At 43.8% G+C, this 25,931-nt stretch overlaps 1 protein-coding gene across 1 annotated transcript in view; it reads right to left on the minus strand.

Moving 5' to 3' along the window:
* LOC120041343 (cell adhesion molecule 2-like) overlaps positions 1–25,931 on the minus strand; it is a gene marked incomplete at its 3' end in the record, with an annotated part of 59,287 nt that overhangs the window by 20,523 nt on the left and 12,833 nt on the right. The window contains exons 2-4 of the mRNA XM_038986284.1: positions 11,987–12,148; positions 11,266–11,356; positions 7,724–7,902 (exon numbers count right to left, since the gene is read on the minus strand). Coding sequence (XP_038842212.1) covers positions 7,724–7,902; positions 11,266–11,356; positions 11,987–12,148 — 432 coding nt within the window. The remainder of the gene's footprint in view (positions 1–7,723; positions 7,903–11,265; positions 11,357–11,986; positions 12,149–25,931) is intronic.

Here is a 25,931-nt window from a genome sequence, read left to right on the forward strand (position 1 = left end):
GCGTCTGCTAAATGACTTAAATGTAAATGTAAATGTCATTATGGGGTATTGTGAGTAGATGGGTGGGACAAAAATCTATGCTGTATTCAGGCTGTAACACAAACAAATGTGGAGGGGCATGAATAGTTTCCGAAGGCACTGTAAATAATGAAGTGGGTTGGTGGTTCTGGTCGAAGCTGAGCCAAAGCATAAATCTTAGTGCAGGGGTAGCAGTGCTCTCTTCCCCGGGTGTTGGTGTCATCAATCTCTCTCTTCAAAAGAGGTGTGTAATGGCAGGTTGTTACTGGTCAACATAAAAATGAATAACGTTAGGTTTGTTGAAGAATAAAGAATGCACATAATACGGTAGTTTGTTTTGGTGTCTGAGGAGCTGGACGAGGTGTTTGTGTTAGGAGGATTGACATCACTAAAGACAGGAATGGGGAGGAACATCATTCATGCTCGACAGGGGTATGGAAGGATGTTCTGAATCACTTCCATCTAGTGGACACATGGAGAATGAAGTATCCCACCATAAAGAGGTATACATGGGTGAGGGTGGTTGGGGGTAGGGTGAGTGGATCGTATCTATACCTTCAAGGTTCAGAGCAATGGAATTGTGGGTCTCATGGGCCTCAATACTCCAAGTTGGTTTTTCTGACCATGGCTCAGTTCTCTGTTTCACCAAGGCCCTGTCAGTTATCCTATTTGAAAATCAAACTTCCAATGCTTCTGGGAAAGGCGGGGACAGTAGAAAGGGGTTTAAAGCCTCTCAGTCAGAAGTGGGACTTAACAAGTAGAAAAACATGTTGACTCATCTTACTTGTAGAGAAACACCAATGTCATCCTCCTCTCTTTCATGTTGATGAAACGGTCTATCACTCTGTCATACAGTACACGCTTTTAGTTATTTTTGTCCTAGGCTACCTGGATAAAATACTTGCTCGCTAGCCTAACTTCCATTCATGGGAAACGATACACCAGGCCAGCTAGTTACCATTAACCTACTAGCCTAACTTCCATTCGTGGGCAACGTTAGCCAGTTAACATTAGCCTACTAGCCTAATTTCCATTCATGGTCAACGTTAGCCAGTTAACATTAGCCTTCTACATCTAGCTACATATTGAACTTCCATCCTCTCAGGCCAGAGGCACAACAATGTATGAATTAATGGTTGGATCAGAATCACCGTTATATTCATTGGCCAGTATGGAGAATTAAGTAAAACCACAAGTCCAAATCCCTATATCCATCCATAGCTAATTGAGGAAAGGGCCAACTTAAGCTAGCTAGCTAGCCACCGGAGGACAACAACAAAACGAGATGATGAGATCACCAATTCAAGTTGTTTCTGTCAATGACAGATGCTCTCAATGAGATTTGATAGGGGTGACGCCAAAATCCAAGCTGGCTTCCCTTGACACTTTTTTTGGGGTGCAACAGGACTATTCACATGCTGATTGTCAAATTTTTTAATACTTTTTTTTTCAAGGGAGGCCAAATGCTCGCTGGCTTCCCTTGCCTTCAATGCTACAGGCAGCAACGATTTTGTTATATTTTGGACCATCAGATAGATGGCTTTACACATAGAGAGACAGAGGGGTGCTGTTTCGCTTGCTCTGATGCTTTCTCCGGTGAGATACTGTCTCTGATCCAACGCCAGTTAGCCAGTTAGCGCGAAAGCCTCAATTAAAAGCCTCAGTTAGCGTGAAAACCTAAGTTAGCCAGCTAAGTTAGCGTGAAAGCCTCAATTACCGTGAAAACCTAAGTTAGCCAGTTAGCGCGAAAGCCTCAGTTAGCGTGAAAACCTAAGTTAGCCAGTTAGCACGAAAGCCTCAGTTAGCGTGAAAACCTAAGTTAGCCAGCTGGCCAGTTAGCCTGTTAGCGTGAAAACCTCAGTTAGCCAGTTAGCGTGAAAACCTCAGTTAGCGTGAAAACCTAAGTTAGCCAGTTAGCACCAAAGCCTCAGTTAGCGTGAAAACCTAAATTAGCCAGTTAGCGTGAAAGCCTCAGTTAGCGTGAAAACCGAAGTTAGCCAGTTAGCCCAGCAGAGAGATGGACGACACGGCATGACGCACACACAATCTCTAAAGACGGACGACATGGCATTCAAAGAAGGAATGAAAGAAGTAAATGAAATGCTCCTCCTTGTGTCTGATACAGACTGACCAGACAGACTGACCAGACGGACTGACCAGACTGACCAGAACGAGCAGAATGTTATAATGGAAAGATATGTAGAAGAATCACAACATTTATTCCAAAACATTCTGTTCCCTCTCTTTTTACTCCTTCTACATTCTCTCTCTCCGTCTGGTGGAGGAGGTCTTGAGGAGATGAAGCTCATATTATTCCTCCACCTCCCTCCCCTCCTCCTCTTCCTCATCCTCCTCATCCTCCTCTCAATCCCTCCTACCTCCTCTGTTCCAGTGAAATGTCAGGCCAGTGTAACTTTGAGATTTTTCCTCTCCTCCTCACCTCCTCTCCTCCTCACCTCCCTTAGCTTGCGTGATTCAAGGTGTTTCTTAAATGTCACCTAGGCTACAAGATGTCCTCATTACACTTGTCAGGAACTAATGGAGATCCATAATAAACCCCAGGAAGAGTAGCTGCTGCCTTGGCAGGAACTAATAGGGATCTATAATAAACCCCAGGCAGAGTAGCTGCTGCCTTGTCAGGAACTAATGAGGATCCATAATAAACCCCAGGAAGAGTAGCTGCTGCCTTGGCAGGAACTAATGGGGATCCATAATAAACCCCAGGAAGACTAACTGATGCCTTGACAGGAACTAATGGGGATCCATAATAAACCCCAGGAAGAGGAGCTGCTGCCTTGGCAGGAACTAATGGGGATCCATAATACACCCCAGGAAGAGTAGCTGCTGCCTTGGCAGGAACTAATGAGGATCTATAATAAACCCCAGGCAGAGTAGCTGCTGCCTTGTCAGGAACTAATGAGGATCCATAATAAACCCCAGGAAGAGTAGCTGCTGCCTTGGCAGGAACTAATGGGGATCCATAATAAACCCCAGGAAGACTAACTGATGCCTTGACAGGAACTAATGGGGATCCATAATAAACCCCAGGAAGAGGAGCTGCTGCCTTGGCAGGAACTAATGGGGATCCATAATACACCCCAGGAAGAGTAGCTGCTGCCTTGTCAGGAACTAATGAGGATCCATAATACACCCCAGGAAGAGTAGCTGCTGCCGTGGCAGGAATTAACGGGGATCCACTCACACCCATAAAAAGGAATTGCGTGCCACCCCAAAATCCACAACAATAAAAATGTTATTGGCCGCGTACACATATTTTGCGGATTTGTAGCAAAATGCACTTTACATAGTAAGGGGAATCCTCACCTCATCCACCACCAATGTGTGACACCCATCTGAACACTCACCACACATCAGCTATCAGGTGGAGAGGTGAGGAGTGATCAATGCCAATTAGGAACGAGGTGGAGGATACGTTGGCCATGATCAAGGGTCCAGTTTGGGAATTTAGCCAGGACACTGGAGTTAACACTCCTACTCTTAGTGCAATGAGTTTTTTATTGACCACAGAGAGTCAGGACGCCTGTTTAACGTCCCATCCAAAATACGGCACCCTACTCACGGCAATGTCCCCTTCACTGCCCTGAGGTCTCGTTAGACCAGAAGGACCGACCAGGACCAACCCTGCTTAGCTTCAGAGGAAAGCCAGCAGGGGTATGCAGGGTGGTATGCTGTTGGGTGGTATGCTAAACTGCCAGCCACCCTCAACAGAGCCCATGCTGGTTCCCTCCAGCCGCAACTCAGCTGAAGACGACCCCTGTTACACCCTCAAACTATTCTCTAGGGCCCGGAGCCCATCCCTAAACAACACTGAGGTGGTCATCAGTGTATGCTGTCCCCAACCCTATGCCTGGCTCACACAGATTCCTATTGTAGCAGGTCAAGAAAGCTCAATAGTATAGCTGATAGAGGACAGCCCTGGCGAATGCCCCGTCGGGCATACTGTTCCTCCCCCCACCTTGACCATTCATAAAGCCACAACCAAAACCAGACAAAACATTGAACAGATATTTATGGTCCACCTTATCAAAGGCTTTCTCCTGGTCCAAGGAAACCAGTCCGAAATTCACATTCGAAAGCCTCGACGGGTCCAGCCTGTCCCTGATTATGAACAGAATTGTCTGTGATTGAGTGTCCTGGTACACAGTAAGTTTGGTCCTTTTGTACATTAGAGTCCAGACTTGAGTCTGTTAGTGAGGACCTGATAGTCCACACAGAGCAATGCCACAGGCCTCCAGTTCTTTAGGTCGCTCAAGTCCCCTGTTTTGGTCAGGAGAGTCAAAGACACCCGCTGACAGTTTAGTGACAACTCCCCTATCCTGACACACTCACGCAAAACAAGTCCTGTCCAATGATTCCCCAGAACTTTTTAAAAAAGGCCACAGGCAGACCATCGACCCCTCTGCTCCCTCATCTCCTCCTCAACAGAAGTTACACACCCGTCAGACAAACTTAAGCAATGGATTGTCTTGGTTTCCCTCTGTTTTGTCAACCCAAAGAAGAAGGAGCTGGGAGTATTCATCTCAACAGTGCTCCTTTTGCGTAGTTTAGATGCTACGCTCAAGCTCCCCCAGTACTCTCCTGGGCCCGGTTTCCCAAAAGCATCTTAAGGTTAAGGTCATTGTCAGAAGCAAAGGATCTAACTGGGCCCATGACTCTGAAGAGGAAAACACAGTATACTGCTGACAGAAACACAGAACACGTGCTTTTCTTTAAGGCACTGCATCGCGGTGGGGCGTCACTACACAGAACCGCTACTGGAAATGTATCACTATGGTCATTAGTGTCTTAGGGTAAAGAGAAGGAATGTCTACACTGTCTCTTGGTGAATATTATTACAGAATTTAACACCCTCCTCTATCCTTTCTCTCTCTCTCTTTCCAGTTCATTTAGATATACCTATCTATCTACAGTACCAGTCAAAAGTTGACACACCTACTCATTCAAGGGTTTTTCTTTATGTTTACTATTTTCTACATTGTAGAAAAGTAGTGAAGACATCAAAACTATGAAATAACAAGTATGGAATCATGTAGTAACCAACAAAGTGTTAAACAAATCAAAATATATTTTATATTATTTTTTTAAAATGTATTTTATTTCACCTTTATTTAACTAGGCAAGTTTGCTAAAAACAAAATTATTATTTACAATGACGGCCTACCACGGCCAAACCCTAACCCTAACCCTAACCCTAACCCTAACCCTAACCCAAACCCTAACCCTAACCCTAACCCTAACCCAAACCCTAACCCTAACCCTAACCCTAACCCTAACCCTAACCCTAACCCGGATGACGCTGGTCTATTTTTCTGTAGAGCTCCGAGACAGGACTGTGTCGAGGTACAGATCTGGGGTACGAAAACATTTCTACAGCATCGAAGGTCCCCAAGAACACAGTGGCCTCCAACATTCTTAATTGGAAGAAGTTTGGAACCACCTAGACTCTTCCCAGTCGAACTGAGCAATCGGGATGGCCTTGGCCAGGGAGGTGACCAACAACTTGCCATAGATTTTCAAGCTGATTTAAGTCAAACCAACTCCAGTGTATATTTGGCCTTGTGTTTTAGGTTATTGTCCTGCTGAAAGGTGAATCTGTCTCCCAGTGTCTGTTGGAAAGCAGACTGAAGCAGGTTTTCCTCTAGGATTTTGCCTGTGCTTAGCTACATTCTCTAGTCCTGCCGATGACAAACATACCCACAACATGATGCAGCCACCACCACGCTTGAAAATATGAAGAGTGGCACTCAGTGATGTGGTTTGTATTTAGGACATAAATATTTTTGGGGGGCAGGTTTACTTTACTTCCTTACTGCAAACAGGATGCATGTTTTGAAATATTTTTTATTCTGTACAGGCTTCCTTCTTTTCACTCTGTCAATTATGTTGTGGAGTATTGTAGAGTAACTACAATGTTGTTGATCCGTTTTCTCCTATCACAGCCATTAAACTCTGTTACTGTTTTAAAGTCACCATTGGCCTCATGGTGAAATCCCTGAGCGATTTCCTTCCTCTCTGGCAACTGAGTTAGGAAGGACGCCTGTATCTTTGTAGTGACTGGGTGTATTGATACACCATCCAACGTGTAATTAATAACTTCACCATGCTCAAAAGGACATTCAATGTCTGGATATTTTTATTTTTTACTCATCTACCAATAGGTGCGAGGCATTGGAAAACCTCCCTGGTGTTTGTGGTTGAATCTGTGTTTGAAATTCACTGCTCAACTGAGGGGACCTTACAGATAATTGTATGTGTTGGGTTACAGAAATGAGGTAGCCATTCAGAAATCATGTTAAATGCTATTATTGCACACAGAGTGAGTCCCTGCAACTTATTATGTGACTTGTTAATTAAGGATCGGTGTCCCGCTAGCGGGACAACTTCCGATGAACTGGAGCGCAATTCAAATAAATAATCATAAATATTATGGATTTTGAACATTTAGGTACATATAAGTGTCTTATATCGGTTGAAAACTTAAATTATTGTTAATCTAACTGCACTGTCCGATTTACAGTAGCTATTACAGCGAAAGCATGCAATGCGATTGTTTGAGGATGGCGCCCCACATCAAAATATTTTTCCACCGGCACAGGTTTCATACATTCACAAATAGTGTTTAAATATTCACTTACTTTTTAAAAATCTTCCTCTGATTTGTCATCCAAAGGGTCCCAGCTATAACATGTAGTGTCGTTTTGTTAGATTAAATCCTTCTTTATATCCCAAAAAGTCTGTTTAGTTGGCGCCATCGATTTGAGTAATCCACTCGTTCAACATCCAGAGAAAGGAATCTGAAAATCTACCGCTAAACTTTGTTTCAACAAGTCAAAATACGTTTCTATTCACTCCTCAGATACCCTAAAATGTAATCAAACTATAATATTTCTTACGGAAAGAAGTATGTTCAATAGGAAATTTTAGCAGGTGCGTAATGTCTTCATGGCGCGCAAACATGAATTTCCAAGACTGTGTCCCTAAAACTGTTATTTCTTCTTCGTTTTTGAAGTTACAAGCCTGGAACCTTGAACATAGACTGCTGACACCCTGTGGAAGCCTTAGGAATCCAGGGAGATAATTTTCAATATATTTTTTTCTAAATGAACTCAATTTAAAATTCAGGCTGTAACACAACAAAACACGGAAAAAGTCAAGGGGTTTTGAAAACTTTCTGTTGTGTATGTGGTTGGAGAATTGTGAACATCTCAAATGTATTCGACAGATATATGGAAGTAAGATGTCATTATCAATTCAATGTATCTAATTTGAGAGGAAAGATGGACAATTCTGAAAAGGACTGTAATATTATAATAAGACATTTAAAATACATTTTTCGAAGAGAATATGAGTGTTGTAGACCTCTTTCCCCTCTTATTGGTGTTCTCCACTCTCTTGGTCTAATCTCTTATTTATCTGATGGCTGTAAGAGGTTCTGATATATCTGGTAGCATCTTATTTATCTGATGGCTGTAAGAGGTTCTGATATATCTGGTAGCATCTTATTTATCTGATGGCTGTAACAGGTCCCTGATATACAGTATCTATTATTGAAGTGGAAGAAGCTGTTCATTAACTATTTATCCAAACCAGACCTAGCTTCTTCTCTTCTCCGTCCCTGGCCCTGTCTCATACACCCTCAACAAGGTCCTTCCTTTTCTTTGTACACATAATTAGGCTCTCTTACCATAGACGTAGAGTATGTATTCTGCACTGCTGGTGCCTAGGTGGTTGGAGGCCACACAGCGGTAGGTGCCATTGTCTGTCTTGTTAAGGGCGGAAAAGGTGAGCTCTCTTCCCTGTACGATCATTCTCTCCAGGTCTGGTAACTCTCCTCCATCCTTAGTCCACAACACAGGGTCTGGCCTTGGGGTAGGAGTGGAGGGGAGGTGGGTGGTTTAGAGAAGGGGAGAGAGGAGGGTGGTTTAGAGAAGGGGAGAGAGGAGGGTGGTTTAGAGAAGGGGAGAGAGGAGGGTGGTTTAGAGAAGGGGAGAGAGGTGGGTGGTTTAGAGAAGGGGAGAGAGGTGGGTGGTTTAGAGAAGGGGAGAGAGGTGGGTGGTTTAGAGAAGGGGAGAGATGTGGGTGGTTTAGAGAAGGGGAGAGAGGTGGGTGGTTTAGAGAAGGGGAGAGAGGTGGGTGGTTTAGAGAAGGGGAGAGAGGTGGGTCGGTAGGAGGGGAAATAAAGAGAAGGACGGATGGGGAGATAGGGAGGGGGAAGAGAGGGGAGAGGGAGGGGAGGGGAAAGAGAAGGGGGAGGGAGGGGGAGGGAGATGAGGAGGGGGAGGGCGATAGGGAGGGGAGAGGCAGGAAGGAGGTAGAGTGGGTGAGAGAAAGACAGAAGCGAGACACACCTTAGACACCATGAAATGTTCACATTTGCCAGATAATTTTTTACTAATTAGTCTTCCAAATGTTGACGTAAAAGTCTTTAATCTATTAGGTTAAGGTTCAAAAACTCGTAATGGATTTTTTTTGGGCACAAAACCACCATTGTTTATATACATATACTGTATACTGTATATGAGATATACAAACAAAACACCAGTATATAACCATAACTCTTCCTAGACCTTCTGGAAGGTTCTCCCATCTCCACAGAGGACCTCTGGAGCTCTGTCAGAGTGACCAACAGGTTCTTGGTCACCTCCCTGACCAAGGCCCTTCTACCCCGATTACTTCAGTTTGGCCGTGAAGAGTCTTGGTGGTTCCAACCTTCTTCCATTTAATAATGATGGAGGCCACTGTGCTCTTGGGGACATTCAATGCTGCAGACATTTTTTGGTACCCTTCCCGAATACGTGGATGTCGATTAGGGCAGCACCCTGCCCCTCTCTGATTCAGAGGGGTTAAATGCGGAAGACACATTTCAGTTGAATGCATTCAGTTGGACAACTGACGAGGTATCCCCTCTTTCATTCAGTTGGACAACTGACGAGGTATCCCCCCTTTCATTCAGTTGGACAACTGACGAGGTATCCCCTCTTTCATTCAGTTGGACAACTGACGAGGTATCCCCTCTTTCATTTTCCCTTTCCTTTCCCAGATCTGTGCCTCGAGACAATCCTGTTTCGAAACGTTATGGTCAACTCCTTCGACCTCATGGTTTCTGCTCTGACATGTATTGTCAACTGTGGGACCTTATATAGACAGGTGTGTGTCTTTCCAAATCATGTCCAGTCAATTGAATTTACCACAGGTGGACTCCAATCAAGTTGTAGAAACATCTCAAGGATGATCAATGGAAACAGGATGCACCTGAGCTCCATTTCTAGTCTCATAGCAAAGGGTCTGAATACTTATGTAAATAAGGTATTTCTGTTTTGTAATTTTTTTTAACACATTTGCAAACATTTCAAAAAACCTGTTTTTGTTTTGCTTTGTCTTTATGGTGTGTTTAGATTGATGAGGAAAACATACATTTAATTGATTTTAGAATAAGGCATAAACATAACAAAAACTGGAAAAAGTCAGGGGGAGAAAATTACAACTGTGTATATTATACAGTACCATTCAGAAATGGAAGAACACCTACTAATTCAAGATTTTTTCTGAATTTTTTACTATTTTCTACATTGTAGAATAATAGTGAAGACATCAAAACTATGAAAAACAACATATAGAATCATGTAGTGACCAAAAATAGTGTTAAACAAATCAAAATACATTTTATATTTGAGATTCTTCAAAGTAGCCACCTGTTGCCTTGATGACAGATTTGCAAACTCTTGGCATTCTCTCAACCAGCTTCATAAGGTAGTTATACAGTTGAAGTCTGAAGTTTACATTTATTTAGGTTGGAGATATTAAAACTTGTTTTTCAACCACTCCACAAATTTCTTGTTAACAAATTATAGTTTTGGCAGTCGGTTAGGACATCTACTTTGTGTATGACACAAGTAATTTTTCCAACAACTGTTGACAGACTGATTATTTCACTTATAATTCACTGTATCACAATTCCAGTGGGTCAGAAGTTTACATACACTAAGTTGCCTGAAGGTACCATGTTCATCTGTACAAACAATAGTATGCAAGCATAAACACCATGGGACCACGCAGCCGTCATACCGCTCAGGAAGGAGATGCGTTCTGTCTCCTAGAGATGAACGTACTTTGGTACGAAAAGTGCAAATCAATCCCAGAACAACAGCAAAGGACCTTGTGAAGATGCTGGAGGAAACAGGTACAAAGTATCTATATCCACAGTAAAACAAGTCCTATATCGACATAACCTGAAAGGCCGCTGGGCAAGGAAGAAGCCACTGCTCCAAAACCACCATAAAAAAAGCCAGACTATGGATTGCAACTGCACATGGGAAAAAAGATCGTACTTTTTGGAGAAATGTCCTCTGGTCTGATGAAACTAAAATAGAACTGTTTGGCCATAATGACCATCGTTATGCTTGGAGGAAAAGGGGGAGGCTTGCAAGCCGAAGAACACCATCCCAACCGTGAAGCACGGGGGTGGCGGCATCATGTTGTGGGGGTGCTTTGCTGCAGGAGGTACTGGTGCACTTCACAAAATAGATGGCATCATGAGGCAGGAAAATTATGTATATATATTGAAGCAATATCTCAAGACATCAGTCAGGAAGTTAAAGCTTGGTCGCAAATGGGTCTTCCAAATGGACAATGACCCCAAGCATACTTCCAAGGTTGTGGCAAAATGGCTTAAGGACAACAAAGTCAAGGTATTTAAGTGGCCATCACAAAGCCCTGACCTCAGTCCTATAGAACATTTGTGGACAGAACTGAAGAAGTGTGTGCAAGTAAGGAGGCCTACAAACCTGACTCAGTTACACCAGCTCTGTCAGGAGGAATGGGCCAAAATTCACCCAACTTATTGTGGGAAGCTTGCTGAAAGCTACCCGAAATGTTTGACCCAAGTTAAACAATTTAAAGCCAATGCTACCAAATACTAATTGAGTGTCTGTAAACTTCTGACCCACTGGGAATGTGATGAAATAAATAAAAGCTGAAATAAATCATTCTCTCTACTATTATTCTGACATTTCACATTCTTAAAATAAAGTGGTGATCCTAACTGACCTAAGACAGGGAATTTTTACTTTGGATTAAATGTCAGGAATTGTGAAAAACTGAGTTTAAATGTATTTGGCAAAGTTGTATATAAACTTCCGACTTCAACTGTATATTTACAGGAGGTATAAAAACAGCACTTAATGGATATGCTTTTTATTAGCAAGGATGGTTGCATCAAGGACTTACGACGGGTTCCCCTTGGAGACACACTCCAGCTTCAGGTACTGACCCTCCTGAGGGAACGTCAACGACTGGGTGATCAACACACGAGGAGCATCTGGAGAAATACAGACAGAACATGTTTTCATTTTTTATTTTTTTGGGAATATTTAGAATGAAATGTGTGATTGCATGTGTGTATGTCTGACAGTGTGTTTTGAGACAGAGAGTTGTACTCCCAGTGAAACCTCCAGTACCTCAGTAACTTCTTGTGGCGTCAGTCACTCGGTGTGTGTGTGTGTTGAGTCACTCGGTGTGTGTGTGTGTTGAGTCACTCGGTGTGTTGAGTCACTCGGTGTGTTGAGTCACTCGGTGTGTGTGTGTGTTGAGTCACTCGGTGCATTTGTGTGTGTGTGTTGAGCCAGGTCAACTTTACAGGTGTACGTGTGTGTGTGTGTAGCCAGGTCAACATTACAGGTGTACGTGTGTGTGTGGGTAACCCGGTCAACTTTACAGGTGTACGTGTGTGTGGGTAGCCAGGTCAACTTTACAGTTGTACGTGTGTGTGTGTGCAGCCAGATAGCCCAAGTTCAATCCCAGTGGAAGGCATTAGTTTGAATTTGTTTTGTTTTAACCCAATCGTAAACCTTAACTTCGAAATATGATGTTTGGAGAAAAGTGCAAAAAATGTCTCAGTGAGACTTTGAGAGCTTGTTGGGGAGTGTGTGTGTGTGTGTGTTATACTCACAGTGCACCTCCAGTACTTCAGTAGCCTGTTGTGGTGTCTGTAACAGGGCTACGTGGTCTACTTTACAGGTGTACGCTGCCCCATCATCGTCCCTGTCAACTAGCAGCTGTAGAGAACTGGTCACTGTGAAGGTCTTCCCGCTGGCATTCACCTCCTTGGCACCTGGAACACAAAGCATTGGTTAAAACAACAGGTTTGGAATCCTGGCCTCCTGCTCAGGAAACCAACACCTTAACCAATTAGACAAAGAAGATGAACCGTCTTGGGCAGAGGGGTGATAGTGACTTCATTTCGCAGGCAGAGCTACCTCGTCACGATAGTGTGAGTCCGTTCCTCGCTTCAAATACAACACAATCATAATACGGGATGCCATTTTATTTCAGGAAAACGTTGTAGTACGATCTCATCACTGAGGGATTCCACTTCGACGTTTCAGACAAACAGAAACACACCTGTCCTCCCTGGTAAAACACTGACGCCATTCAGATCAGACTCATCTTCACCACATAAACAAACCGTACACCATGGGGAGTGTCTGAGTGTCTGAGTGTCTGAGTGTCTGAGTGTGTGTGTGTGTGTGTTTGTGAGAGCGTGTGTATGTGTGAAAGTGTGTGTGTGAGAGCGTGTGTGTGTGTGAGTGTGTGTGAGAGTGTGTGTGTGAGTGTGTGTGTGAGACTGTGTGTGTGTGCATGGCACATGTTGTAAACAGGCTTTTGAAGGTAAATCCACACAAACACACACTAACACACACACACACACACTAATATACACACACACACACACACTAATACAATAGTATTAATAATAATTAGTATTAATAGCGTTTAGCTAGCTGATGTTAGCTATTATATTTTTGCACAATTCATGTGATAGGTAGCTAGCTAACTAAAGATCTGCCTAAACACATCATTTTATATGAATAAGTTACTGTCTTAATACCAATATATCTCACTCATAACACTTTTTTTGAGTGATAAATGAATGTATCGTCTGCAAGATTGATTAGGTAAGCAAATGCATGTATTCTCAAGCGTACAGAAAATACAGAATGAGGCCAACCAGACTGAGAACAGAGGAATGTGTGTGCACCAGACAGTTCAAGTCTTCTTACATGCATGGCTTTGAGATTAAACACAAAAAAAATGTATGCAAAGAAACCACAAGGTTGGGTTATGGCCAATTTTACCGTTTAAATGTTGGTGGAGCAAACTAAAAAAAAATGTTTTATTCAAGAAACAGGTTCTAGCAGTGTGTTTTAGTCCCTTGCCTGTTTGCCTGCCAGCAAAGTCACTACAGAACACAACACTAAACAATGAATAAATGATTAATATTTTACCCAGCCAGTGGGTTAAATCTACCTTCATCAGAACATGAGTGTAAATGTCAAGTTTTCTAGTGCAACATAGTAGAAAACAGTAAACGTTATCTTGACAAACTAAGGGCGTTTTGGCAGACTGAAAACGGTGAGTAACAAACATTTCGAATTAGTGACAGTGTCTATGTGTGTAGTAAATCTCAGTATGTTGATGTGTGTAATATTGGATTTGATTTAGTGACTATGTGTGTTGTAGATCTCAGTGACAGTATGTACGATGTCTGGATAAGAGTAAGACTATAATGTGTGATGTCTAAATAAATAATAACCAGGCCAATTTGCATGGTTGACTGTCTATGAGTGTAACATGAAGTGCGTATAGCCTTAATATCCATGATGATAATTGTAATCCCTATCGTATCACCATCATAGTTGAATCATAATTACCTTTAACATCATTTTCATGGAAAAAATACATCCCAGCGTTTCCACTTTAAAATAGTTTTACTTTCCACTGGATCTGACTTTGTACAAACCTAACTTTTTGATTGAACGCTCCACACTCTCTCTCTCTTTCTCGTTTTTTTCTCTCCCCATCTCCTTCAGCCTATCGTCTCTACCCCCCTCCCGTCTGTCCAGACGTTGCTAACGCAGCAGAGCTGTCACTCACCTGGTCTCTGGGGGGGGGAGGGAAGCAGGCTCTGAGCCTCAACAGGAAGTGACTAAGCATGCAGAACAGCTGATTTAGAAAAGCAGAGGAGCGAGAGAGAGAGAGAGAGAACGAGAGAAAAGAGAGTTGCAGAGCTGTCGGCGTCTTATCCCCATTGGGTAGTATGGATGAGAAGACAGGAGGAAGGGGAGGAGGGAGGAGAGTGAACGCTTTATTCAGGATACGCAAACAAATAAACACACTTAGTCAGTCGGTATGTGTGTGTGCCGTTCACACAAATGATGAGGAGAGGAAAGAAAAGAGAGGGACGAGGAGAGGAAAGAAAAGAAAGGGGCGAGGAGAGGAAAGAAAAGAAAGGGACGAGGAGAGGAGAGGAAAGAAAAGAGAGGGACGAGGAGAGGAAAGAAAAGAGAGGGACGAGGAGATGAAAGAAAGAGAGGGACGAGAGAGAGAAAGAGAGCTACCCCAATTCCCTATATAGTGCACTACGTTAGACCAGGACCCTATGGCACCCTATTCCCTATATAGTGTACTACTTTAGACCAGAGCCCTATGGCACCCTATTCCCTATATAGTGCACTACGTTAGACCAGGACCCTATGGCACCCTATTCCCTATATAGTGCACTACGTTTGACCAGGACCCAGAGGGTGCAATTTCGGATCCAGAGTGTATTTGGATTGTCTCGTTCAGGTGATGATAAACATCCTCTCCTCTCCTCTCCTCTCCTTATTAGCCTAATCAAGGCCTTAACGATCTGTCCTCTCTAACACCAGACTGATAGTATCAACATCCCAAAACAGACAAGATCTAACATGTTGTCATACCCAGACACCATCAGTCATCTTGGGTTCTTTATCCCCAGATCACACTGACGGCTGCAGATGCTGCAGGATTTAGATGAGCTGCAATCGGATGGAGGATCGGATAGTGGGCCTGAAATCGATGTTGGTGATGAGTGCTCATCTGATTGACTTGGAGCCTCCGAGTCTAGCCGTAGAAAAACCAGAACAGATCCAAATGAGATAGTTATCCCAACCGCCACAATGAGACAGGAGTCTGGGAGAGATGGTATTTATAGGAGACAGGAGTCTGGGAGAGATGGTATTTATAGGAGACAGGAGTCTGGGAGAGGTGGTATTTATAGGAGACAGGAGTCTGGGAGAGATGGTATTTATAGGAGACAGGAGTCTGGGAGAGATGGTATTTATAGGAGACAGGAGTCTGGGAGAGGTGGTATTTATAGGAGACAGGAGTCTGGGAGAGATGGTATTTATAGGAGACAGGAGTCTGGGAGAGATGGTATTTATAGGAGACAGGAGTCTGGGAGAGATGGTATTTATAGGAGACAGGAGTCTGGGAGAGATGGTATTTATAGGAGACAGGAGTCTGGGAGAGATGGTATTTATAGGAGACAGGAGTCTGGGAGAGATGGTATTTATAGGAGACAGGAGTCTGGGAGAGGTGGTATTTATAGGAGACAGGAGTCTGGGAGAGGTGGTATTTATATGAGACAGGAGTCTGGGAGAGATGGTATTTATAGGAGACAGGAGTCTGGGAGAGATGGTATTTATAGGAGACAGGAGTCTGGGAGAGGTGGTATTTATAGGAGACAGGAGTCTGGGAGAGATGGTATTTATAGGAGACAGGAGTCTGGGAGAGGTGGTATTTATAGGAGACAGGAGTCTGGGAGAGATGGTATTTATATGAGACAGGAGTCTGGGAGAGATGGTATTTATAGGAGACAGGAGTCTGGGAGAGATGGTATTTATATGAGACAAGAGAGATGGTATTTATAGGAGACAGGAGTCTGGGAGAGATGGTATTTATAGGAGACAAGAGTCTGGGAGAGGTGGTATTTATATGAGACAGGAGAGGTGGTATTTATATGAGACAGGAGTCTGGGAGAGATGGAGAGGTGGTATTTATATGAGACAGGAGTCTGGGAGAGATGGTATTTATAGGAGACAGGAGTCTGGGAGAGATGGTATTTATAGGAGACAGGAGTCTGGGAGAGATGGTATTTATAGGAGACAGGAGTCTGGGAGAGGTGGTATTTATAGGAGACAGGAGTCTGGGAGAGGTGGTATTTATATGAGACAGGAGTCTGGGAGAGATGGTATTTATAGGAGACAGGAGTCTGGGAGAGATGGTATTTATAGGAGACAGGAGTCTGGGAGAGGTGGTATTTATAGGAGACAGGAGTCTGGGAGAGATGGTATTTATAGGAGACAGGAGTCTGGGAGAGATGGTATTTATAGGAGACAGGAGTCTGGGAGAGATGGTATTTATAGGAGACAGGAGTCTGGGAGAGGTGGTATTTATAGGAGACAGGAGTCTGGGAGAGGTGGTATTTATAGGAGACAGGAGTCTGGGAGAGGTGGTATTTATAGGAGACAGGAGTCTGGGAGAGATGGTATTTATAGGAGACAGGAGTCTGGGAGAGGTGGTATTTATAGGAGACAGGAGTCTGGGAGAGATGGTATTTATATGAGACAGGAGTCTGGGAGAGATGGTATTATAGGAGACAGGAGTCTGGGAGAGATGGTATTTATATGAGACAAGAGAGATGGTATTTATAGGAGACAGGAGTCTGGGAGAGATGGTATTTATAGGAGACAAGAGTCTGGGAGAGGTGGTATTTATATGAGACAGGAGAGGTGGTATTTATATGAGACAGGAGTCTGGGAGAGATGGAGAGGTGGTATTTATATGAGACAGGAGTCTGGGAGAGATGGTATTTATAGGAGACAGGAGTCTGGGAGAGATGGTATTTATAGGAGACAGGAGTCTGGGAGAGATGGTATTTATAGGAGACAGGAGTCTGGGAGAGGTGGTATTTATATGAGACAGGAGTCTGGGAGAGGTGGTATTTATATGAGACAGGAGTCTGGGAGAGGTGGTATTTATATGAGACAGGAGTCTGGGAGAGGTGGTATTTATAGGAGACAGGAGTCTGGGAGAGATGGTATTTATAGGAGACAGGAGTCTGGGAGAGATGGTATTTATAGGAGACAGGAGTCTGGGAGAGGTGGTATTTATAGGAGACAGGAGTCTGGGAGAGATGGTATTTATAGGAGACAGGAGTCTGGGAGAGATGGTATTTATAGGAGACAGGAGTCTGGGAGAGGTGGTATTTATAGGAGACAGGAGTCTGGGAGAGATGGTATTTATAGGAGACAGGAGTCTGGGAGAGATGGTATTTATAGGAGACAGGAGTCTGGGAGAGATGGTATTTATAGGAGACAGGAGTCTGGGAGAGATGGTATTTATAGGAGACAGGAGTCTGGGAGAGATGGTATTTATAGGAGACAGGAGTCTGGGAGAGATGGTATTTATAGGAGACAGGAGTCTGGGAGAGGTGGTATTTATAGGAGACAGGAGTCTGGGAGAGGTGGTATTTATATGAGACAGGAGTCTGGGAGAGATGGTATTTATAGGAGACAGGAGTCTGGGAGAGATGGTATTTATAGGAGACAGGAGTCTGGGAGAGGTGGTATTATAGGAGACAGGAGTCTGGGAGAGATGGTATTATAGGAGACAGGAGTCTGGGAGAGATGGTATTTATAGGAGACAGGAGTCTGGGAGAGATGGTATTTATAGGAGACAGGAGTCTGGGAGAGATGGTATTTATAGGAGACAGGAGTCTGGGAGAGGTGGTATTTATAGGAGACAGGAGTCTGGGAGAGGTGGTATTTATAGGAGACAGGAGTCTGGGAGAGGTGGTATTTATAGGAGACAGGAGTCTGGGAGAGATGGTATTTATAGGAGACAGGAGTCTGGGAGAGGTGGTATTTATAGGAGACAGGAGTCTGGGAGAGATGGTATTTATATGAGACAGGAGTCTGGGAGAGATGGTATTATAGGAGACAGGAGTCTGGGAGAGATGGTATTTATATGAGACAAGAGAGATGGTATTTATAGGAGACAGGAGTCTGGGAGAGATGGTATTTATAGGAGACAAGAGTCTGGGAGAGGTGGTATTTATATGAGACAGGAGAGGTGGTATTTATATGAGACAGGAGTCTGGGAGAGATGGAGAGGTGGTATTTATATGAGACAGGAGTCTGGGAGAGATGGTATTTATAGGAGACAGGAGTCTGGGAGAGATGGTATTTATAGGAGACAGGAGTCTGGGAGAGATGGTATTTATAGGAGACAGGAGTCTGGGAGAGGTGGTATTTATATGAGACAGGAGTCTGGGAGAGGTGGTATTTATATGAGACAGGAGTCTGGGAGAGGTGGTATTTATATGAGACAGGAGTCTGGGAGAGGTGGTATTTATAGGAGACAGGAGTCTGGGAGAGGTGGTATTTATAGGAGACAGGAGTCTGGGAGAGGTGGTATTTATAGGAGACAAGAGTCTGGGAGAGGTGGTATTTATATGAGACAGAAGTCTGGGAGAGATGGTATTTATAGGAGACAAGAGTCTGGGAGAGATGGTATTTATAGGAGAGGAGTCTGGGAGAGATGGTATTTATATGAGACAGGAGTCTGGGAGAGGTGGTATTTATAGGAGACAAGAGTCTGGGAGAGATGGTATTTATAGGAGACAGGAGTCTGGGAGAGATGGTATTTATAGGAGACAGGAGTCTGGGAGAGGTGGTATTTATAGGAGACAGGAGTCTGGGAGAGATGGTATTTATAGGAGACAGGAGTCTGGGAGAGATGGTATTTATAGGAGACAGGAGTCTGGGAGAGGTGGTATTTATAGGAGACAGGAGTCTGGGAGAGATGGTATTTATAGGAGACAGGAGTCTGGGAGAGATGGTATTTATAGGAGACAGGAGTCTGGGAGAGATGGTATTTATAGGAGACAGGAGTCTGGGAGAGATGGTATTTATAGGAGACAGGAGTCTGGGAGAGATGGTATTTATAGGAGACAGGAGTCTGGGAGAGATGGTATTTATAGGAGACAGGAGTCTGGGAGAGGTGGTATTTATAGGAGACAGGAGTCTGGGAGAGGTGGTATTTATATGAGACAGGAGTCTGGGAGAGATGGTATTTATAGGAGACAGGAGTCTGGGAGAGATGGTATTTATAGGAGACAGGAGTCTGGGAGAGGTGGTATTTATAGGAGACAGGAGTCTGGGAGAGATGGTATTTATAGGAGACAGGAGTCTGGGAGAGGTGGTATTTATAGGAGACAGGAGTCTGGGAGAGATGGTATTTATATGAGACAGGAGTCTGGGAGAGATGGTATTATAGGAGACAGGAGTCTGGGAGAGATGGTATTTATATGAGACAAGAGAGATGGTATTTATAGGAGACAGGAGTCTGGGAGAGATGGTATTTATAGGAGACAAGAGTCTGGGAGAGGTGGTATTTATATGAGACAGGAGAGGTGGTATTTATATGAGACAGGAGTCTGGAGAGATGGAGAGGTGGTATTTATATGAGACAGGAGTCTGGGAGAGATGGTATTTATAGGAGACAGGAGTCTGGAGAGATGGTATTTATAGGAGACAGGAGTCTGGGAGAGATGGTATTTTATAGGAGACAGGAGTCTGGGAGAGGTGGTATTTATAGGACAGGAGTCTGGAGAGTGGTATTTATATGATACAGGAGTCTGGGAGGGAGAGTGGTATTTATAGGAGACAGGAGTCTGGGAGAGGTGTATGTATAGAGACAGGAGTCTGGGAGAGATGGTATTTATAGGAGACAGGAGTCCTGGGAGAGATGGGTATTTATAGGAGACAGGAGTCTGGAGAGATGGTATTTATAGGAGACAGGAGTCTGGTAGAGATGGTATTTATAGGAGACAGGAGTCTGGAGAGGTGGTATTTATAGAGACAGGAGTCTGGGAGAGGTGGTATTTATAGGAGACAGAGTCTGGGAGAGTGGGTATTTATAGGAGACAGGAGTCTGGGAGAGATGGTATTATAGGAGGACAGGAGTCTGGGGAGAGGTGGTATTTATAGGAGACAGGAGTCTGGGAGAGATGTATTTATATGAGGAACAGGAGTCTGGGAGAGATGGTATTATAGGAGACAGGAGTCTGGGAGAGATGGTATTTATATGAGACAAGAGAGATGGTATTTATAGGAGACAGAGAGTGTATTATAGGAGACAGGAGTCTGGGAGAGATGTATTTATAGGAGAACAGGAGTCTGGGAGAGATGGTATTTAATGAGACAGGAGTCCTGGAGAGATGTTATTATAGAGACAGGAGGGTGGTTTTTTTTTCTGGCGGGGGGGGGAGGGAGGGGGGGGAAAGGGGGGTTTGGTATTTATATGGAGACAGGAGTCGGGAGAAAGTGGTGGTATTATAGGAGACAGGAGGGGGACGGGGTATTTTATAGGATACAGGAGTCTGGGAGAGGTGGTATTTATAGGCGAAGGAGTTGGGAGAGGTGGTATTATAGGAGAAAGGAGTCTGGGAGAGGGGTTTTATAGGATACCAGGAGTCTGGGAGAGGTGGTATTTATATGAGGACAGGAGTCTGGGAGAGATGGTATTTATAGGAGACAGGAGTCTGGAGACGATGGTATTTATATGAGGACAGGAGTCTGGGAGAGATGGTATTTATATGAGGACAGGAGTCTGGAGAGATGGTATTTATATGAGACTAGGAAGTCTGGGAGAGATGGTATTTATATGAGACAGGAGTCTGGGAGAGATGGTATTTATAGGAGGACAGGAGTCGGGAGAAGATGTTATTTTATATGAGACAGGAGTATGGGAGAGAGTGGTATTTATATGAGACAGGAGTCTGGGAGAGGATGGTATTTATAGGAGAACAGGAGTCTCGGGAGAGATGGTATTTACAGGAGAGGAGGTGGGAGAGAGGTATTATATGAGACAGGAGTCTGGAGAGATGGTATTTATAGGAGACAGGAGTCTGGAGAGTATGGTATTTATATGAGGACAGGAGTCTGGAGAGGATGGTATTTATAGGAGACAGGAGTCTGGGAGAGGTGGTATTTATAGGAGACAGGAGTCTGGGAGAGTTGGTATTTATAGGAGACAGGAGTCTGGGAGAGGTGGTATTTATAGGAGACAGGAGTCTGGGAGAGATGGTATTTAGGAGACAGGAGTCTGGGAGAGATGGCATTTATAGGAGACAGGAGTCTGGAGAGTGGTATTTATAGGAGACAGGAGTCTGGGAGAGGTGGTATTTATAGGAGAGGAGTCTGGGAGAGATGGTATTTATATGAGACAGGAGTCTGGGAGAGATGGTATTTATAGGAGACAGGAGTCTGGGAGAGATGGTATTTATAGGAGAGGAGTGTGGGAGAGATGGTATTTATATGAGACAGGAGTCTGGGAGAGATGGTATTTATAGGAGACAGGAGTCTGGGAGAGGTGGTATTTATAGGAGACAGGAGTCTGGGAGAGGTGGTATTTATATGAGACAGGAGTCTGGGAGAGGTGGTATTTATAGGAGACAGGAGTCTGGGAGAGGTGGTATTTATAGGAGACAGGATCTGGGAGAGGTGGAATTTATAGGAGACAGGAGTCTGGGAGAGATGGTATTTATAGGAGACAGGAGTCTGGGAGAGGTGGTATTTATAGGATACAGGAGTCTGGGAGAGGTGGTATTTATAGGAGACAGGAGTCTGGGAGAGATGGTATTTATAGGAGACAGGAGTCTGGGAGAGATGGTATTTATAGGAGACAGGAGTCTGGGAGAGATGGTATTTATAGGAGACAGGAGTCTGGGAGAGATGGTATTTATAGGAGACAGGAGTCTGGGAGAGGTGGTATTTATAGGAGACAGGAGTCTGGGAGAGTTGGTATTTATAGGAGACAGGAGTCTGGGAGAGGTGGTATTTATAGGAGACAGGAGTCTGGGAGAGATGGTATTTATAGGAGACAGGAGTCTGGGAGAGATGGCATTTATATGAGACAGGAGTCTGGGAGAGGTGGTATTTATAGGAGACAGGAGTCTGGGAGAGGTGGTATTTATAGGAGACAGGAGTCTGGGAGAGATGGTATTTATAGGAGACAGGAGTCTGGGAGAGGTGGTATTTATAGGAGACAGGAGTCTGGGAGAGATGGTATTTATATGAGACAGGAGTCTGGGAGAGGTGGTATTTATAGGAGACAGGAGTCTGGGAGAGGTGGTATTTAAATGAGACAGGAGTCTGGGAGAGGTGGTATTTATAGGAGACAGGAGTCTGGGAGAGATGGTATTTATTTAGGTTGACAACAATCCCAGTAGATTAGCGAGAGAGTACTGTGTTCTCTAGCAGATACAGTACTGTACTGTGTTCTACTGTGTTCTCTAGCAGATACAGTACTGTACTGTGTTCTACTGTGTTCTCTAGCAGATACAGTACTGTACTGTGTTCTACTGTGTTCTCTAGCAGATACAGTACTGTACTGTGTTCTACTGTGTTCTCTAGCAGATACAGTAGTGTACTGTGTTCTACTGTGTTCTCTAGGAGATACAGTACTGTACTGTGTTCTCCTGTGTTCTCTAGCAGATACAGTACTGTACTGTGTTCTACTGTGTTCTCTAGCAGATACAGTACTGTACTGTGTTCTACTGTGTTCTCTAGCAGATACAGTGCTGTACTGTGTGCTACTGTGTTCTCTAGCAGATACAGTACTGTACTGTGTTCTACTGTGTTCTCTAGCAGATACAGTACTGTACTGTGTTCTACTGTGTTCTCTAGGAGATACAGTACTGTACTGTGTTTTACTGTGTTCTACTGTGTGCTCTACTAGATACAGTACTGTACTGTGTGCTCTAGCAGATACAGTACTGTACTGTGTTCTACTGTGTTCTCTAGCAGATACAGTACTGTACTGTGTTCTACTGTGTTCTCTAGGAGATACAGTACTGTACTGTGTTCTACTGTGTTCTACTGTGTGCTCTAGCAGATACAGTACTGCACTGTGTGCTCTAGCAGATACAGTACTGCACTGTGTGCTCTAGCAGATACAGTACTGCACTGTGTGCTCTAGCAGATACAGTACTGTACTGTGTTCTACTGTGTTCTCTAGCAGATACAGTACTGTACTGTGTCCTCCAGCAAATACAGTACTGTACTGTGTTCTACTGTGTTCTCTAGCAGATACAGTACTGTACTGTGTTCTACTGTGTGCTCTAGCAGATACAGTACTGCACTGTGTGCTCTAGCAGATACAGTACTGTACTGTGTTCTACTGTGTTCTCTAGCAGATACAGTACTGTACTGTGTCCTCTAGCAAATACAGTACTGTACTGTGTTCTACTGTGTGCTCTAGCAGATACAGTACTGTACTGTGTTCTCTAGCAAATACAGTACTGTACTGTGTTCTACTGTGTTCTCTAGCAGATACAGTACTGTACTGTGTTCTACTGTGTTCTCTAGCAAATACAGTACTGTAGTGTGTTCTACTGTGTTCATATCACTGAGAGAACATCAGTGTGATTCATATCACTGAGAGAGTAGCAGTGTGATTCATATCACTGAGAGAGCAGCAGTGTGATTCATATCACTGAGAGAGTAGCAGTGTGATTCATATCACTGAGAGAGCAGCAGTGTGATTCATATCACTGAGAGAGTAGCAGTGTGATTCATATCACTGAGAGAGTAGCAGTGTGATTCATATCACTGAGAGAGTAGCAGTGTGATTCATATCACTGAGAGAGCAGCAGTGTGATTCATATCACAGAGAGAGCAGCAGTGTGATTCATATCACTGAGAGAGCAGCAGTGTGATTCATATCACAGAGAGAGCAGCAGTGTGATTCATATCACTGAGAGAGCAGCAGTGTGATTCATATCACAGAGAGAGCAGCAGTGTGATTCATATCACTGAGAGAGTAGCAGTGTGATTCATATCACTGAGAGAGCAGCAGTGTGATTCATATCACTGAGAGAACAGCAGTGTGATTCATATCACTGAGAGAGTAGCAGTGTGATTCATATCACTGAGAGAGTAGCAGTGTGATTCATATCACTGAGAGAGCAGCAGTGTGATTCATATCACTGAGAGAGCAGCAGTGTGATTCATATCACTGAGAGAGCAGCAGTGTGATTCATATCACTGAGAGAGCAGCAGTGTGATTCATATCACTGAGAGAGCAGCAGTGTGATTCATATCACTGAGAGAGCAGCAGTGTGATTCATATCACTGAGAGAGCAGCAGTGTGATTCATATCACAGAGAGAGCAGCAGTGTGATTCATATCACTGAGAGAGTAGCAGTGTGATTCATATCACTGAGAGAGTAGCAGTGTGATTCATATCACTGAGAGAGTGGCAGTGTGATTCATATCAATGAGAGAACAGCAGTGTGATTCATATCACTGAGAGAGCAGCAGTGTGATTCATATCACTGAGAGAGTAGCAGTGTGATTCATATCACTGAGAGAGCAGCAGTGTGATTCATATCACTGAGAGAGTAGCAGTGTGATTCATATCACTGAGAGAGTAGCAGTGTGATTCATATCACTGAGAGAGTAGCAGTGTGATTCATATCACTGAGAGAGTAGCAGTGTGATTCATATCACTGAGAGAGTAGCAGTGTGATTCATATCACTGAGAGAGCAGCAGTGTGATTCATATCACTGAGAGAGTAGCAGTGTGATTCATATCACTGAGAGAGCAGCAGTGTGATTCATATCACTGAGAGAGCAGCAGTGTGATTCATATCACTGAGAGAACAGCAGTGTGATTCATATCACTGAGAGAGTAGCAGTGTGATTCATATCACAGAGAGAGCAGCAGTGTGATTCATATCACTGAGAGAGTAGCAGTGTGATTCATATCACTGAGAGAGTAGCAGTGTGATTCATATCACTGAGAGAGCAGCAGTGTGATTCATATCAATGAGAGAACAGCAGTGTGATTCATATCACTGAGAGAGTAGCAGTGTGATTCATATCACTGAGAGAACAGCAGTGTGATTCATATCACTGAGATAACAGCAGTGTGATTCGTATCACTGAGAGAGTAGCCGTGTGATTCATATCACTGAGAGAGTAGCAGTGTGATTCATATCACTGAGAGAGCAGCAGTGTGATTCATATCACTGAGAGAGCAGCAGTGTGATTCATATCACTGAGAGAGTAGCAGTGTGATTCATATCACTGAGAGAGCAGCAGTGTGATTCATATCACTGAGAGAACAGCAGTGTGATTCATATCACTGAGAGAGTAGCAGTGTGATTCATATCACTGAGAGAGTAGCAGTGTGATTCATATCACTGAGAGAGCAGCAGTGTGATTCATATCACTGAGAGAGCAGCAGTGTGATTCATATCACTGAGAGAGCAGCAGTGTGATTCATATCACTGAGAGAGTAGCAGTGTGATTCATATCACAGAGAGAGTAGCAGTGTGATTCATATCACTGAGAGAGCAGCAGTGTGATTCATATCACTGAGAGAGCAGGAGTGTGATTCATATCACTGAGAGAGTAGCAGTGTGATTCATATCACTGAGAGAGCAGCAGTGTGATTCATATCACTGAGAGAGCAGCAGTGTGATTCATATCACTGAGAGAGTAGCAGTGTGATTCATATCACTGAGATAACAGCAGTGTGATTCAAATCACTGAGAGATTAGCCGTGTGATTCATATCACTGAGAGAGTAGCAGTGTGATTCATATCACTGAGAGAGCAGCAGTGTGATTCATATCACTGAGAGAGCAGCAGTGTGATTCATATCACAGAGAGAGCAGCAGTGTGATTCATATCACTGAGAGAGTAGCAGTGTGATTCATATCACTGAGAGAGCAGCAGTGTGATTCATATCACTGAGAGAGCAGCAGTGTGATTCATATCACTGAGAGAGCAGCAGTGTGATTCATATCACAGAGAGAGCAGCAGTGTGATTCATATCACTGAGAGAGCAGCAGTGTGATTCATATCACAGAGAGAGCAGCAGTGTGATTCATATCACTGAGAGAGCAGCAGTGTGATTCATATCACTGAGAGAGTAGCAGTGTGATTCATATCACTGAGAGAGCAGCAGTGTGATTCATATCACTGAGAGAGCAGCAGTGTGATTCATATCACAGAGAGA

Source organism: Salvelinus namaycush, unplaced genomic scaffold (genome assembly GCF_016432855.1).
Source record: "Salvelinus namaycush isolate Seneca unplaced genomic scaffold, SaNama_1.0 Scaffold447, whole genome shotgun sequence".
In the NCBI taxonomy this organism is placed as follows: domain Eukaryota; kingdom Metazoa; phylum Chordata; class Actinopteri; order Salmoniformes; family Salmonidae; genus Salvelinus; species Salvelinus namaycush.